General features: G+C 34.3%; 3 protein-coding genes across 5 annotated transcripts; all 3 read left to right on the top strand.

Annotated features, from left to right (window-relative positions):
* The first annotated feature begins 1087 nt into the window (after positions 1-1087).
* LOC102607670 (zinc finger protein ZAT11) lies at positions 1088-2034 on the top strand. The gene has a single exon (XM_006485995.4). It carries the CDS (start codon positions 1191-1193, stop codon positions 1725-1727), a length of 537 nt encoding a protein of 178 aa, XP_006486058.3. The 5' UTR covers positions 1088-1190; the 3' UTR covers positions 1728-2034.
* A 4916-nt stretch (positions 2035-6950) lies between these two features.
* On the top strand, positions 6951-7808 carry LOC127901950 (zinc finger protein ZAT12-like). The gene has a single exon (XM_052440306.1). It carries the CDS (start codon positions 7074-7076, stop codon positions 7599-7601), a length of 528 nt encoding a protein of 175 aa, XP_052296266.1. The 5' UTR covers positions 6951-7073; the 3' UTR covers positions 7602-7808.
* Positions 7809-10338: 2530 nt separating this feature from the next.
* Positions 10339-16079, top strand: LOC102607970 (uncharacterized). 3 transcript variants are annotated; one of them, XM_052439588.1, is made up of 7 exons: positions 10339-10533; positions 10793-10882; positions 11809-11874; positions 13346-15091; positions 15190-15258; positions 15348-15546; positions 15667-16079. In XM_052439588.1, the coding sequence occupies exons 4-7, from the start codon at positions 13460-13462 to the stop codon at positions 15744-15746; spliced, it is 1980 nt and encodes a 659-aa protein (XP_052295548.1). In that variant the 5' UTR covers positions 10339-10533; positions 10793-10882; positions 11809-11874; positions 13346-13459; the 3' UTR covers positions 15747-16079. The 3 variants fall into 3 exon arrangements, with proteins under 3 accessions (XP_052295548.1, XP_006486059.1, XP_024956740.1); XM_006485996.4 differs by lacking the exon at positions 11809-11874; XM_025100972.2 differs by lacking the exons at positions 10339-10533; positions 10793-10882; positions 11809-11874 and adding an exon at positions 11888-12795.
* Positions 16080-16474: the final 395 nt, after the last annotated feature.

The raw sequence follows: 16474 nt of genomic DNA, 5'->3' as shown, positions 1-16474 counted from the left end.
AGAGATCGATTGTTTCTCTGATCAATTCAAATTAGTACCGCTGCCAGCAGGCATCTCTGGTTCCACATGAATACTTGAAACCTTTAAGCCTTGACTTACTACTACATTAAATAATGATTTCTAAATTCTAATTGCCAGAAATTAACAACGAACTTTCACGTGGATTTTTTTTTTTTTTTTTGTGTTGACTCAAATATTCTTTATGGTTATTTACAAACTATATTATTATTTGGATTATTTAAAAAATAATCCGATCTATTTGAAATGGATTAACTTGGCCTATCTTAGAATACTTGTATGATTTTAAGACAAGTATTAATTTTAGGGACCAGAATAGGCCAGCTATTAATATTTAATTTGATTCCAAATTTGAGTACTAATTTATATGACAGCACTAGAATAGGCAGGCTATTAATGTTTAATTTGATGTGGTAATTATAAATAAGCCGACACATTAATTGAGACTCAAAATATTGAGATTCTAGTATTACTATTTTAACTCATTAAATAAACTTGACTCCAATGGGCTTAATCGAGTTGTTTCTAATCTTTGGCTGGCTAATTAGGTTTAGTTAAATAGTTTTCAAATAATTTTTTTTAACTGTTCACTTAAGTTCGAATCTACAATATCAATTCAAATTTTTTCCATCTTTTGTGGAATAAAAAAAATTAAATGATTTTTTTATAAATATAAACAAAGAGAAAATCTGTATAAAGTAAATTTTTGTAATTTATAAATTTTATAAAATTAAAAAAAAAAAAGGTTCTGAGAAGTGGAGAATCTTCAGAAAGCATGAAGATTCTAAGCAATAACCCGAGTGCGGACTCGTTCTAATGCTTGTTAGCTCAGCGAAGATATCATGCTGACGTGTTTGTCTTGTCGGCTCGTTTCACGCTCGATGCGTTAGTTAGCTCGTAACCCCTATCTTATTCCCAGATGGCAAAAATCTCCACTAATTAACTTGCGTATCTCTCAAGTAAAATGAGGGCACAAAAGTCATTCCACCAATAGTCAACAAAAGGAAGTCAATATTTAACACAACCTCAAAGTTCAAAACCAACCTATAAATAAACACAAATCATGCCACAACCTAAACTCCTTTCATTTCACCTCTCTCTCTCTATCTTTCTCTCTGTTTCTTCAAACCAAACACAATCGTTTCATTTTTTTTTTCAGTTCACACCAGATCATGAAGAGAGCTTTTCAAGAATCATCAGAGCTTGATCACAGCTTAAACATGGCAAACTGCTTGATGTTTTTGTCGCATGGGAGGGGCTTTAACGCCGTTAACGGCGTTAACACAATGGCAGCTGGTAGGGCTTTCGAGTGCAAGACGTGTAACAGGCAGTTCCCGTCGTTTCAAGCTCTGGGAGGGCACAGGGCGAGCCACAAGAAGCCGAGGTTCACGGACGGCAACGGAGGAGTCGACATGCAGCAGTTGCCGATAAAACCCAAGACTCATGAATGTTCAGTTTGTGGGCTTGAGTTTGCTATAGGCCAAGCCCTAGGTGGCCATATGAGGAGACACAGAGCTGCTGGCTTGCATGGAAATGAGAAACTCTCAGATTTGAGTGGTCTTTCGGACAAGGCGCCGTTGGTGAAGAAAGCTAATAGCAGAGGGGGTTTATGCTTGGACTTGAACTTGACTCCATATGAGAATGATTTGGAAACGTTTAGGCTTGGTAACAAGGTAGATAGTCTGGTTAATCTGGAATTGTGTGCGTGATTTGTTTGCATACTGGGAAATGGTCATGACGTAGATGTTACTTGATTTTTAGGTCATTACTTAAATTTTTTTTTTTTTTATGTTGTTATAATCTAAGCACGTATGTATTATAATGTAAGTTTTACTAGTAGTCTGAATGTACACACTTGTTGCAGCCTAAAGGTCTGCTGAGTATAGCATCCGTTAGGTCATTACTCTATTATGTGTTGATAGATGTAGAGATCTTTGATTCATTGTTGATTGATTGTACTTAAAAATGTCAAGAGTCGGCACCTCAATTAATTCAAAAGAGTTGGGACAGTGTAAAGGATTGGTTGGATGATGTAATAATCAATATAAATACAGGTCAGGCTATAGCATCAGCCGTTGGATCCACTTAAATGAGTGGAGTCCACTTGAATAAGTAAAAATCTAACGGTTGGGTGCAACTGTGGCACGGTGCCACAGTTGCACCACAGTTTTATCCTATAAATACAGAACGATAAATTAAAAAATTCTGCGTGGAATTTATATTATAATATAGAATTAGCACTAATACGTCAATAGAAGTGGACTGCTCATCAATTCTCTCACTTTGCTGTCATCTTTTTTAATTAAGCCTAGCTATAGCTCCAATATGAATCTGGAGGAAGTACTACTTGGGACCTGGGAATTGATTCAAAAAGCATGTGGGGCGTTGCAGAAAAATTTTGACTGATGGATTTGAAGATCAGGCTGAGAGCAAGGTTGCGTAATTCTTTTGGCAATTTATTATTATATATTACTGTCCTTCTGGAATGTCTGCGCTGTTACTTCAAAGTTCAAACCCACATCACTGCTTACATTTTCACTCTTTTAAGTAATAAGAGGTAGATTTCGAAGGGAAACAAAAAAAATCATTTTATATATGATATAGCTAACTTACCTGTCGATTTAGACGTTAGAGATCTTGTATATATACACAAAATTGTACTATGTGCATTATTTCAAATAAGTTGCAATGTTGACTATAGTTGATAAATACACTTTCTGACTGACTTGAGCTCTTAGCCCACTAACTCCAAATCTAAATTCATTCTTCACTCATACGTCACTACAAATCTTTATATATAGAGGTTCCGGCAAAGTTACATTACAGATAATGTAACTTAGCCGTAGCCCAGCCGTATATGTATATTGTTATTTAAAGGTCAACACTTGCTTTCGTATTGATATTGGTCATTTGATTTGGCTGACATGTTATCTCTTTCAAATGGTTGATTAGTTGTGCATATCTATTACACGTGTAATTATACACACCCCAGGATTCAAGTATTACAACTTTGTAGCTACCGCTATTTGAATTCACACCCCTTGATTTGTATTCATAATTGTTAATGTATCTTTTGATTATAGAGCACTATTATATTGAAAAAAGAAAAATTATGCCTGAGACGTCTTCTGAGAATTTTCTCTTTGACATACTAACAGGAGTTGGAGAAATTCAATTACCTAGGCCATACTTTAAGTATCTCAACAAAAGTCAAAATCCGTATTCCGTACATCTTTATCCATACATTATTATATTTCCGCGTATTAAAAAATAAAAAAAAAACTATATTAGATTAACTAATGACTTTCAATTATTTTGATAATTTTCATCTATATTCTATATATAAAATATTCCCAATTCAATAGTCTTGATAAAGTTCATCTACATAGAAGCAATACTGGCAAACATATACAAGCAATAGGTAGAACTAATTAACGTAATCAAACACGTATACAAATTAAGTCCAAATCCTCAAGTCTCATTTAGTGTAAACTCTGTTTCATAGTCATAATGGGAAGTCAAAGTTAAGCATGATGTTGATGAGGATGAAATTAGAGAAGCCAAAAAACGTACACTTAGGATGACGAGGCAAGAGGGTTACCCGTTAATTTGGAAAAATTCGACCAAAACACGTATTATAATCAAATGAAGAAAGAAAGTGAAAATAAATAAGCATTTATTTTGGTTTAGAAGGAAACCAAACCTAACTATGTATATCTCCCATTCTAGAAATGGTCATTTTTTTAACATGTTTTAATTTTTATTGGCTCTTGATTGTAAGAGTCCTTAGTGTGTACTTTGATAAAGCTTTCTTTCCTACTGAATGAATTTTCGTGTGGATTTAGAGTTTTAAAATCGTGTGAAAGACTTTTACAGCGTTGTGAAAAGATTTACAATAATGTCAAAGACTTTTACAATATTGTGAAACCCTAAATCTGTACAAAATTTGTGCAGACATCCACGCATGAGAAATTTTCGATATTTGATTTACAATTAAAAAAAAGTTATTAACACATGGAACTTCTGTGAGCATCAAAGCTGGCTTAGTTTCAAAGTTGATGACATGATTAAGCTTAGACTTAAATTTGAAAAGCCGAGCATGTTTTAGACAAACTTCATCTCTTAAATTATTCATATAAAAGTTGATGATGACAGTGATGACACCATGGCAACACCAATATTTGATTGGGAATAAATCTAAATTATGTATCAAAGTCAATTAGAATTTATTAGAGTTTTGTGATTGACATTATGTGCTAGTTAAGTAAGCTCAATGGAAATTTGTTAACAGTAACAAGGCAAAGATATCTAGATAGTAGTTGTAGTAGTTATATTTCAATTTCTTGACATACGTGTTCGTACAGAGAGGCCCATTTTGATGTTGACTCTAATAAGTACTACCATGGAACGTCAGGTTCACTTATGCGACAATCGACAATGAAATTTCCAAATCAAGCGCTCACAATTAGAAAGAAAATAAAATCTTGTGGCCAATTTGCCTTCATATATAATGCGATGAGTATGTGTGTGTGGTCCGAAAATATATGGGGATTCGTCTTGATCTGCAGAACACCAGTAAATTGTGACAAAATAAAAATTTATTGAGATCATTTCGATATATAAAACAACAGTGAATATAGTCTGAAAAATTACTATGACAATACTGAAAAGTAATTTTTAACGATAGTGAAAAAATCAACTCAAAATTTACCATCAGCGAAGATTAAACTCGTTCCCACAAACCAACGGTGGATTTGAAAATATTTTCACTGTTCCAGTGTATTTATATACTAAAAATTCTAATATTTAATTAAAATATATATATAAAAAAAAAAACTCTACTAAGTCTCTTGTCCAACTACCGTATCATAATTATATTACTTACTCCATAGAAATCCTTATTGCAATATCCGAAATATTAATTGAGGGCAAAGAAAAATATAAGAGATTAAAGACTTCTCTTTCTCTGGATAATTAATTAAAAAATAAGAATAAAGAAATTAGGTTTTTGTTTTGAGCTGCACGGTCACGGCACTGCAATTTGGAAAACTACACCCACAGTTTTGTTCTAGATTAAATGTATAAAGACAAAGGGGTATGATTTTCTCTCCTTTTTTTTTCCCCCTAAAAGAAATATTTTGCGTAGTGATGCTACTGTGAAACTGACTTAATAATTGATAAGTTAATTTTGATAAGAATGGTACCAAAACCACATTAGTCACGTTGTAATCCTTTCTTTTTCTTTTTTTCTTTTTCCAACCAAATCCCAATATCTATATACATATGGTATGGAGTAAGTAAATTGTTTCATCCAATATCATTTTAAAAAGACTGTTTTCAATTAAAAGGTAATTTTAAAACATTCAGTTAATATTATATATATATATAAACACAAACATGCACGCATATACAATGAATCTTTTAATATAATCGTGATTGTAACCAATTAATCAAACTTTCATCTAAGTTTTCTAGTAACATCATCTAGGATGATGACATATATACTCGATGGTCAACATATTTCAGTAATACACTGTATCGTATATAGTAAATTTTGTTACGTTCAAGAAAATAAGAAAATAATTTTTTTAAAAAGTCAATCTATGAATAACATTATCATCGAGAAAATAAATGAAAATAGAAAAAAGAAAGTTAACGAAGTTAGTGCATTATCTATAATTGACTTACTTTTTTTTGGGTTTTCATAGTGTTCTTCTTAAACTATCTAGCTATAGCTTGCAAAAACTTGCTAGCCATTCCTAATTAACAACAATAATAAGTTGTGGATCGTCGATTGCACATATTAATTGAAAAAAAATCAAAGCCAATAGAAATCGATCAGGCGACATAATGAATCTCATCTCAAAAAAATGTGTAGTGTTAAAACAGAAAGAAAACTATAGAATATTTACCTTAAACTAAGAGAATTAATTAAGTTCACGGAAACTCGTCTGTCAACTCCAAAAATACAACTCCATTTTATGAGGTAAGCCGGGATTTAACAATGAACTATCAATTTATTATTTACTCTATTCTATGACACATCAGACAACTCTAATTTTCTTTCTCGATTAATTGTAAGTCAAGTCAAATTAAACCCTTTACACACCGGACACTTAGCTAGTACCAATTCCATGACTAAGCATTATCTCAAGAAGCTTCATATATATTATCGTTTCAATAAAAAAAAAATGACTGATTGTATTTCAAAAAAAAAAAAAAAAAAATGAGCACGGTACATGATTATTACGACTGCTATTATGATAAAAAATCAAATTAGTACTGCTAACATTGAATCTACTTATACTCTAGCCATGACTTCGGTATAAATTCACCTGTTTCACATGAACACGGTTAAATATGTATTTATCTTATCAAGCTTTGACTTAGTAGTATGATTTACAAATGAACTGATCCCCGTTCTAAATTGCCAAATATCAACTCTTAATTTTCACGTGGAGTTATGTTTACTAGTGGGAGTTCATCAGTTAAAGACATTAATTTACTAACCATATATAATCAAACAATCCCTGTAAGTTTTAGGTACGAACCCATTATAAAATCTTTATATATAAAAAAGTATTTACACTTTATGCTGTTCTATGAAATAAATGAATTGTATATCAGTTTCTCAGAAGCTGAGAATCTTCCAAGGTAGAAGATTCTAAGAAATAAACCGAGTCACCCCTCGATATTTTTGTGCGTGTTGTCTCAGCAACCAAGTCGTGCTAACGTGCTCATCCTGTTGGCTCGGTTCACACTTTGCACTCAACTCAGTAACCTTATCTCTTGATTTCCGAAAATCTCCACCACTTAACTTACTTATCCCACAAGCAAACGGAGGGCACAAACGTCATTCCAAGCAGTCAACTCAGAAAGTCAACATTTCGCCAATCTTCAAAGTTCAAAACCAACCTATAAAAATAAACACAAACCATGCATACCCTAAGCTCGTTTCATTTCATTTCATTTCGTAATACTATTTCACTTTTCTTCCAATAAAAAAACACAGTTGTTTCTTCTCATCGTCGATCATTTTCAGTTCACGCCAGATCATGAAGAGAACATTTCAAGAGCTTGATCATAGCTTAAACATGGCTAACTGCTTGATGTTTATGTCACAAGGAGGACACTTTGACGCCGTCAACAGCGTTGATATGACGGCGGCTGGTAGGGTTTTCGAGTGCAAGACATGTAACAGGCAATTCCCATCGTTTCAAGCTCTGGGGGGGCACAGGGCGAGCCACAAGAAGCCAAGGCTAACGGACGGTACCGGAGGAGGAGCCGACACGCAGCAGTCGCCAGCGAAACCCAGGACTCATGAATGTTCAGTTTGCGGGCTTGAGTTTGCAATAGGCCAAGCCCTAGGTGGGCACATGAGGAGACACAGGGCGGTTGCTTTGCATGGAAATGAGAAAGTGTCAACTTTGACTCTTTCCGATACGGCGCCGTTGGTGAAGAAAGCCAATAGCAGAAGGGTTTTGTGCCTGGATTTGAACTTGACTCCATATGAGAATGATCTGGAGTGTCATAGGCTTGGCAGCAACAAGGCAGCGGCTCCCGTAGTTGATTGGTTTTTGTAAACCTAATTTCCAGCTACCTCTAGGGTTTTTTTTTTTAATCTTTTTTTCTTTTTTAACTTATCTTTTTTGGGTTTTGACATTTTTATTTTAGTATATTGTGTTGATATATATTTTTTTCTTGATCGATATATTTTACATATATGATATACAGATCATATATATTTATGTACGCAATAGAGCATCTTAAAAGATTTCACACTAGATGAATTTTTTTCTTTTTCCCTTTTTTCAATTTGGATTCAATGGTTATGAATTTTCCGTTACCTGCAATTTGAAGATGGTTCTATAATTCATTTATTATGTCATCATGAGGTAAGGATGATCTCAAGTGAAAGTACTTCGAATATATCAAACACGACCTATGCTGCAATGATGATTTTGGTGAACAAACAGAAGCAAGTACTAATGGTTAATTGATCTTATACCTTTCAAATATTATGATCCTTTCTTTCATGAATATGATGAACTTTTTGTTTCGGAAGATTAGACGGGGTTAATAGTTGCTTGCTTCCTAATCTTTTCGCAACATTTTTAGTCAAGAGGAACTCTTAATAACTTTACCAAATCCTTGAAAAGCGCTAAATGCTACTCAGTGAAAAGCAAATCAAAGAACTTTTTTTTGCAAGTTTTCTAATTTAATATACAATAACCTGTCATGTAGCTGGTTTCTATTAAATTCTATTTCAAAATGGGGACACTACATTAAATAGAAATAAGTAAGATTTTTAAGAAATTTGGCCACCAAAATTAAAAATCTAGGTAGGATAAGAAGATTGTATATATATAAATAGGTATAAAAAAGATATCCTTTTGGTGTAGGAGTATATACTTGCTGACGAAAATTAAAAATTTAGGTAGTGTAAGAAATTATCTTTCCTGAAGACTTTGGAAACTCAAGAAATAATATATGGAGTTTCAATAACACAATTAAAGAACAAAGAAAAAGAAAAAAAAAAAAAAAGAGGAAAAGGGTGGAAGAAAGTGGCATCAATTCGTGTATTGACGCCATAACTATTAATGGGGACATTATATCATGAAGAAATAAATTGATGCTATGACTCTCTGGCAATGAGTAACCATCAATAACGAGTAATCACTTCCATGTTAAGTAATTCATATTGGTGTGATAAATAGGGGAAAATGTCGAACATCGATCGCAAGCCCTTTTCGGTTAGCAGAGGGATATAACCGTAATTTTGAGACAGAAAACAATGGGCCAACTTTGAAGTTGGAGAAGTGAAAAGTGCATGGACTTGAAGATATTGAATGTCCAAGATTTGAGCCCAAACATATTTGTATTCCATTTCAGCCCAAAAAATATAGAGATAGCTGCGTTAACATTTTTTTTCAGTTGTATTATATAGTTTGAATAATTTACTTATTATACCCCTTGAAAGTTTTTTTTTTCTTTTTTTAAGCTAGAAGTATTTTCTGCCGACAATAAATGGAAACACATTATTCATTCGAAGTACAATTTATAGTTCTAACACTTGCCCACAACCTACTGTTTTTTTTTTTTTTTCAATATATATATATTATTGGTTAATAACATAAAAGGTAGTAAAATCTTGCATGTGAAATATTAAAGCACTTAGAATCAAAGAATTTATGTGCAAAATCATGTTCTCTGCCTCTATATGGTAAGCTTATCTTCTTCAAATTCAATATCTAGCAAAATTGGCTAGCTTTAATTCATTATATCACTCCAATAGCCTTGATTGGAAAGTGAATAATGTCATCAATTAATACAACACTTGCACACTGAATTTTGTAATAATTATTTCTTCAATTTGCTATTGATAGTCAAATATTGGTTCTTAAGTGGCCAGCGCATTACCCAAATATCAAATTAAAAAAAAAATAAATAAAAACTTGACTGCAAAACATATAAGGAAAGTATGGAGTATGTTTCGGTTTCTGCACACGTACATTGCCTTATAGGGGAAAATTAACCATTCATGTTCAAAAAAAAATTTATTAGTCATTGAAATCAAGTGCTTTATCCCAACCAAGGATGATTCAGGAGAATATATTATGGAGGTGGGGAACATTTTCATCTCCGTGAATGCGCGCATGCCGTGTTGCCAATTCACCGTATTACCGTAATGTCCCTCACCAGCTTACCTTATTTGAAGAGTAATTAAAATATGCATTTCCCTTTTCGCGTTTTTAACCTTCAATAATTCTACAAAACCATTTGTATAACGTCTTGGCAGATAATCTCAATCTCATCATACTCTTTTTAAGATTTTTTTTAAAAAAAATAAAAATCAATTTGATAAATCAAGTTACAATTTAAAAAATAAAGTGTTCTTTTTGTTGACGTGGAGGAATGTTGTTTTCCCACGTGTGTTTCCACGTAGTCACTCCCATGGTGTTGACTCGCATATGATCACAACTCTCAAGTGTAAAACCAACATGGCACACTTGCGCCTAAAACCAATCCGCGACCTCGTACAGTTACAGTACCAACAGCTGCACTGGGTTTCCCATAAAAGAATTCTTCGTAAAATGGAATTAATATTTAAAATTAAGATTATTATCTCACAATTATATTCCTATTGTTAAATATATTTTTTTATTCTTTCACAGTATCAACAATACCGCAAGCAAGATTTTTGCAATAATTCGTATTACTTAGAGTCCACGTGTACGGTCAGGATACCAATCTCTAGAAATGGTAATCATACGAGAAGCTGTGCCGCAGTCCTTCTTTCCTCACAGTTTAAAAACCCAAACATTTCTCAGCTTCATTGAACGTTTGTACACTCGCTCACTGAAGTCACTCTCCTTGTCCAAATTCCAAAATCCAGAAACGCATTAAAAAAAAAAAAAAAAAAAAAAAGGCAAAAGAATAAAAATTTTTAAATTGAACTCCTTCTCCGGTGCCGGCAATTGCCTTCGGTGAATATGACGCAAGTCTCTGGAGGAGGTACTCTCTTGTTAAGAAAAACTAGCAGTTTCTTAATTGTCACTGTATTTATGCTGCTTGTGTGTGTGTGTGTGCGCGCGCGTGCGTGCATGATTGATATATGTTGGCGTGCATGTATAGATTATTGAATTGTATTTTATCTCTATAGATCATAAAATTGCATGTTCGTTTCTTGATCGAGGCTTATTCCTTTTTTTTTTTTTTTTTGGGTTAAAATGAATACATGGTTTTTGTTTTTAATTTTTTTGGTTGTGTGCAGATTTTGAGTAAGGTGTGGTTTCGGCATGGTGATAATTAGCACACTGGCCTTGAAGGAGTTGAGTTGTTGAATTGGCGCGCCGTGAAAATGGTATTTGAATCCTTTGCATGCAAATGCTATGGTGGAAATTGAATTTTTAAAAGATTATATGACAGTTTTTTGTTGTGTTCTTGGGAATGTGTGTTCCTTGTTTGAGTTTTTGCCGTTGTTTGGTACTTTTGATCTCGTTCTGATTGGTTGAATTGCTGTTTAGCAGTTAGTTTTGAGGTTCTACTGGGTGATGAAGGTGGTCCTCTGTCTAAAATATGAGATTATGGTAATTCGAGTTGTTATTAATAGGTTGTAAGTCAATTTACTATAGAATTGCTGCACATGGTTCGTGTACAATGGTTGAGCTGATTTAAAATTGTCTTGGTGGATGAAGTTGATGTTTTGTCTAAAATATGATGTTATGGTGATCAGAGTTGTTATAAATGGGCTGTAAGTAATTTATTGTAGAATTGATCACGTGGTTTATATACGAGGTGTGAGCTGCTAGACAGGCAGTTGATCATGGTTCGGAAGGAAATTCTCAGGTCGGGTTGAGGGATGTAGTTGAAAATTTGTCTAAAATGTGATATTATGTCAATCAGAGTTGTTATAAATAGGTTTTAAGTTCATTTGCAACAAAATTGCGGCATGTGGTCTATATACAAGATGTGAGCTTCTGGATGGGTGAGTAATTAATTAAATTTTGTCGCTTTTATGTTAGTTAATTGCTACCTTGTTTGTCGATTAGTTCGTATCTGAGACACTAAGCAGTGAGAGCTAATTATGGAGTGACCCGGTATTATAGGCTTGTTAATTTCTGACAAGCCTCTAGACATGCAAGATTTCAATTTGAATAGTAGCAGTGATATTCCTGTAGTTTCTTATCCTTCCATGTATGAATGAGATTTTCTTATTCCTTGTGAAGTTTATCTTTTGTATTAAATGTGAAATTATGGCTAATGGGCTACCAGAGTTGTTATAAATAGGATTCAAGTTAATTTACGTCTAATCACGGCACATGCTTTTTACACAAGGATTGAGCTGCTAGAAAGGTAATTTTCCAGTTTTATTTTAGTTAATGGTTGTTTTTTTTTGGAAAGTTGGAGCTAATTATTGAGTGACTCAGTATTATGAGCCTGTTATATGCTGACGAATGTCTAACGTGTTAGGTCTGAATATGAGTATTAGTAGTGTTAATCAATAGTTTCTTATCCTTCCATGTATAAATGAGATGTTCTTTATGAGCGTTATTGATCATGAAGATACGGTTATGCTTATTGCCAACCCTAGGGGTATGGAAATTTGTAAACGTGTAGTAATAAGTGTTAGTCGTATCTAATTTAGAGTGATATATAGGAGGTGCAATGTAATGATCTGTAGTTTTGAATGAAAAGAATAAAAGATGAAATATTTGAAGAGATTTACTCCTTATAGATCGATATGCCACTCTATGTGAAATATTGGGTTTACTAGGGAATCTTCAAACAAATCCTTATCTGATCGGAAGCAGCTTTTTGTGGCAAATCATGTTCTGTTCTTTCAATATTATGGCCTTCTGCTACCTTTCTTTAGATAGCCTTAAGGTTTGTGAATAAATGGAATTTGGACCTCGCTGTTATTGTTTTTACATATGTTTTAGTTTGAATTCATGTCCCTTTTTCTGCTAATAAAGGTTTCAGCAAACTGCAAGAATGACCTTCTGAAGTATTATTTCTTTGCTTGATGGATGAATTGGATGATTTCTTTCTTAGTTATATTCAGATGTCTTAAGAAATCTTAGAGGGTACACTCTAACCTACCTTGAAACCTTTGTGCTTTTGCTTGTGCTTAACAATTTCTTTTGAAGCTGCAAGTTGCTTGAGCAGCTTTGACCACTGTCTATATCTATATTGGGTGAGAGGAGGTTCCTACAGAGTCTGGACTAGCACCTTAACAAAAGGTGGTATGGGAAGAAAAAGGACTTAACTACTAGAGTATGTAAAAGAGTAATATCAAGTGTTGCGGCCGCATGGATTGGCTGCTTCTTCTTCTTGTTTTTATTTTATTTTATTTTATTTTATTTTTTTGATCATATTGCTTGCCAGGAGAGAAAATATAAAGAGCTTAAAGGGATGGATCATCTAGGGGCTTCCTTGAATTAAGAACCTAGTTAATTGAGCTGTGAATGAATAGATGATATACTTATTCACTAGAATCAAATAAACTTTATCAAGCTATGACTAGACAAAACAGCCTGCTAATTTATTAATTTTGACACTTTCCTTGGAAGTTTGATTCGTAATGATCATGAGATTCTTTTTGTTTTCCACAGATTTGCAAATACATTTCTTCTTCTCTTAATGTGCAATATTCTTATGCTTTTTTTTTTCTATTTTCTCCATTCCTTTTTAGATTTGATTACCTTTTTTACTACAGCTTTGTAAAACAACCAGCTTCTTGTCCATTCTTAACATGCCTCTTTTATCTTAATATCGTAATTTTCGCTCAATCTGATTTTTCATCCCATGTTGTGGGTTTTAACAGTCTTTTCAGAACAAAGGCTTCTGGCTGCCAAGGGATGCTGGTTGTCTAACTGATGGGGAGGTAGGTTATGACAATTCGACAAGAATTGAACCAAAGCGCAGTCATCAATGGTTTATGGATGGCTCTGGGACAGAACTGTTCTGTAACAAGAAGCAAGCAATAGAAGCTCATGACAGCAGGCCAGTCTCAGGAATTTCACCTACAAATGCTCCCCAATGGCATAGCACTTCTAATTTCCCGTCGCTTTCAGGAGAATTTGGTAACTGCCTTTTTGGATCTGAGCCTGTACGGACTGTCAATTTTGTTGATAGGAGCACTCCTTCTGTTAATGGTGGAAATTTGAAGGTGGGAAAAAGGGATTTTCAGGATCAATATAATAATGCATCTATGGATTTGTCTATGTCTCATTTTGAAGATCCTTCTTGTCTCAATCTTGGTGGAATCAGAAAAGTTAGAGTCAATCAAGTTGGGGACTCTGGCACTGGCCTATCAGCATCCATGGGGCTCTCCCATGGTAGTGGAGATAATGGTTCACTATCAATGGGTACTGCCTTTGATAAAAGGGACAATAACACCATGTCACTGGAACCAAATTACATTAAGTCAGACAAGAATACCATATCAATCGGCAGCACCTTTGGTAAGTCTGACTTCAGCTTCTTTTCAATGGGTCACACCTTAAACAAGGGAGAGGAGAACTGCATATCAATGGGTTACAATTATAGCCGGAGCAAGGATAACTTATCATTGATGGGTCGGTCATTTGACAAAGGGTATGGCAATTTTATGTCAATTGGTCAGTCTTCTGAAAGGGGAGATAGCAATGTGATGTCAATGAGCTCCTATAATAAAGGGCGTGAGAATTTTATGTCATTAGGCCAGACTTATGATAAAGCAAATGAGAATTTCATTTCAGTGGGTTCTTCATATAACAAAGGAGGTAACAATCCAATAGGAATGCCTGAATCATATGACAAGGGCGATTCCAACATCGCCCCAGTAAGTTCTACCCAAGATAAAGGGGATTCTGGAGTCCTCTCCATGGGTCACAACTTTTACAAGGGTCAGACAAATACCATTTCTTTTAGAGGTTATCAGGATGAACCTGAGACAAATCCCTCTGGGAATATCATCAGTGGCTATAATTTGTTGATGGGTACTCAGATCTCAGCTCAAGCTTCACAAGAACCAAGCTTGATGATAGGTACCCAGAACTCACCTCAGGTTTCCCAAGAACCAAGCTTGTCAGTGGGTACTCAGAATTCAGATCGGGCTTCACCAGGCTTGTTAATAGCTACTCAGAACTCAGCTCAAGCATCGCGAGAACCCAGCTTGTTGATAGGTGCTCAAAGCTCAGCTCAAGCTTCACAAGAAACAAACTGGTTGATGGGTACTCAGAACTCTGTTCAAGCTTCACAAGAACCAAACTTGATGGGTAATCAGAACTCAGCTCAAGATTCACAAGAACCAAGCGGGCCAAGTTTGGTTGAGCCTCAAGCTTCAGGAGAACCAAGCCAGCTGGATTTGGTTGAGCCTCAAGCTTCACAAGAACCAAGCCAGCCAAATTTAGTTGAGCCAAATGTGAATTCAACTGTAAATAACATTCCGGTAACCAATCCTCGAACTGGCAAGCCAAAGGCAGCCAAAAAGGCTCCATCAAACAATTTCCCTTCAAATGTCAAAAGTCTGTTATCGACTGGTATGCTTGATGGGATTCCTGTGAAGTATGTTTCCTGGTCGCGGGAGGTGTGCTTTACTGCTAATTTTCATTTTTCTTTTGCATTTGAAAGGATTGTATGTTTTTCTGCAACTGTGTTGACTTGGATTACCTTCTTTCTGGGCAGAAAAGTGTTAAAGGAACTATAAAAGGAACTGGGTATGTATGTGGCTGCAATGACTGCAACTACACAAAAGTAAGCAACTCAGTACATTTTATTAAGAACATATGAATGTTTAATCCAAGTATCATGACCAAACCAATCTTTGGAAATGTAATATGCAGGCTTTGAATGCTTATGAGTTTGAACGTCATGCTAATTGCAAGACCAAGCACCCCAATAATCATATATACTTTGAGAACGGAAAGACAATCTATGGAGTTGTTCAAGAGCTGAAGAATACTCCTCAAGATAGGCTTTTTGATGCAATTCAAAATGTGACCGGCTCCCAAATTAATCAGAAGAATTACCGCATCTGGAAAGGTAAAGCAGATATTTTTCCAGCATCCCAGTAATGCCTACATTTTATAGGTCAATAAAATAGATTTGGCGAATGACAACTTAATTGTTGATTCTCCAACTCAAATTTGCTGTTCTTCTCAGCATCATATCAAGCTGCCACCCGGGAACTTCAGCGTATATATGGGAAGGATGGTACCATCACGTCACCATCTGCAGGTTAAGACTCAGCCTTGACTTCTGATAGTTTTTCAGGTGGGTCGAGCTGTGGTTTGTTCCTAGCAGCAGCGGATCAGTTGCACCATTTTCTAATATTAATAATTCCATCAGATGGTTGCCTATAGGCCTTCTTTGCTCATTTTGGATTTTATAAAAGTAAAGACTTGAAACAATGGTTTTGGTTTTGGACAATGTCACCGGTTTGTTAGGTAAAAGTAAACTTTTATGTATGCTTGAAGCATAAGGGATGCCTCCGCCCTGTGATTTGTTAGTTTTGGAAGAAAAAGATCCATTCCTCTTTGTGCAATGAAAGGGGATTGGTTAGTTTTTGTGCTACATATTATTTCGAGGAGTGGTTATTTCTCTATAAACTAAAGACCTGTTTGGTATTGAGTATTGAGGTAGTGTAGTTTAAAAAAATTACAGCTGCTGTAGGAAAAAAAATTATAAGTATGAAATAAAAATTAAGTTAATAGTACATAATGAATATAATTTTTAAATAATAATTTTGACAAATTTAGTAAAGATATAATAGATTTTTCATAAAATAAGTGTAAAATTAAATTTATTTATCGTTTAAGTTATCGCAGTTAGTGTTTATCAAATACTTTAGTATTGGAGTTTTTAAGTTACGGTTATCTAACTTTAATTTTAAACAGGACTGTGCCAATTAAAAATGTTGGAAGTAAAGAGTAATTTGTGTAGAAGTTATTGATCACTTACTTAATATAAT

Source organism: Citrus sinensis, chromosome 4 (genome assembly GCF_022201045.2).
Source record: "Citrus sinensis cultivar Valencia sweet orange chromosome 4, DVS_A1.0, whole genome shotgun sequence".
In the NCBI taxonomy this organism is placed as follows: domain Eukaryota; kingdom Viridiplantae; phylum Streptophyta; class Magnoliopsida; order Sapindales; family Rutaceae; genus Citrus; species Citrus sinensis.
The sequence above is the reverse complement of the archived record's forward strand: the minus strand, read 5'-3'. Positions and strand labels throughout refer to the sequence as shown.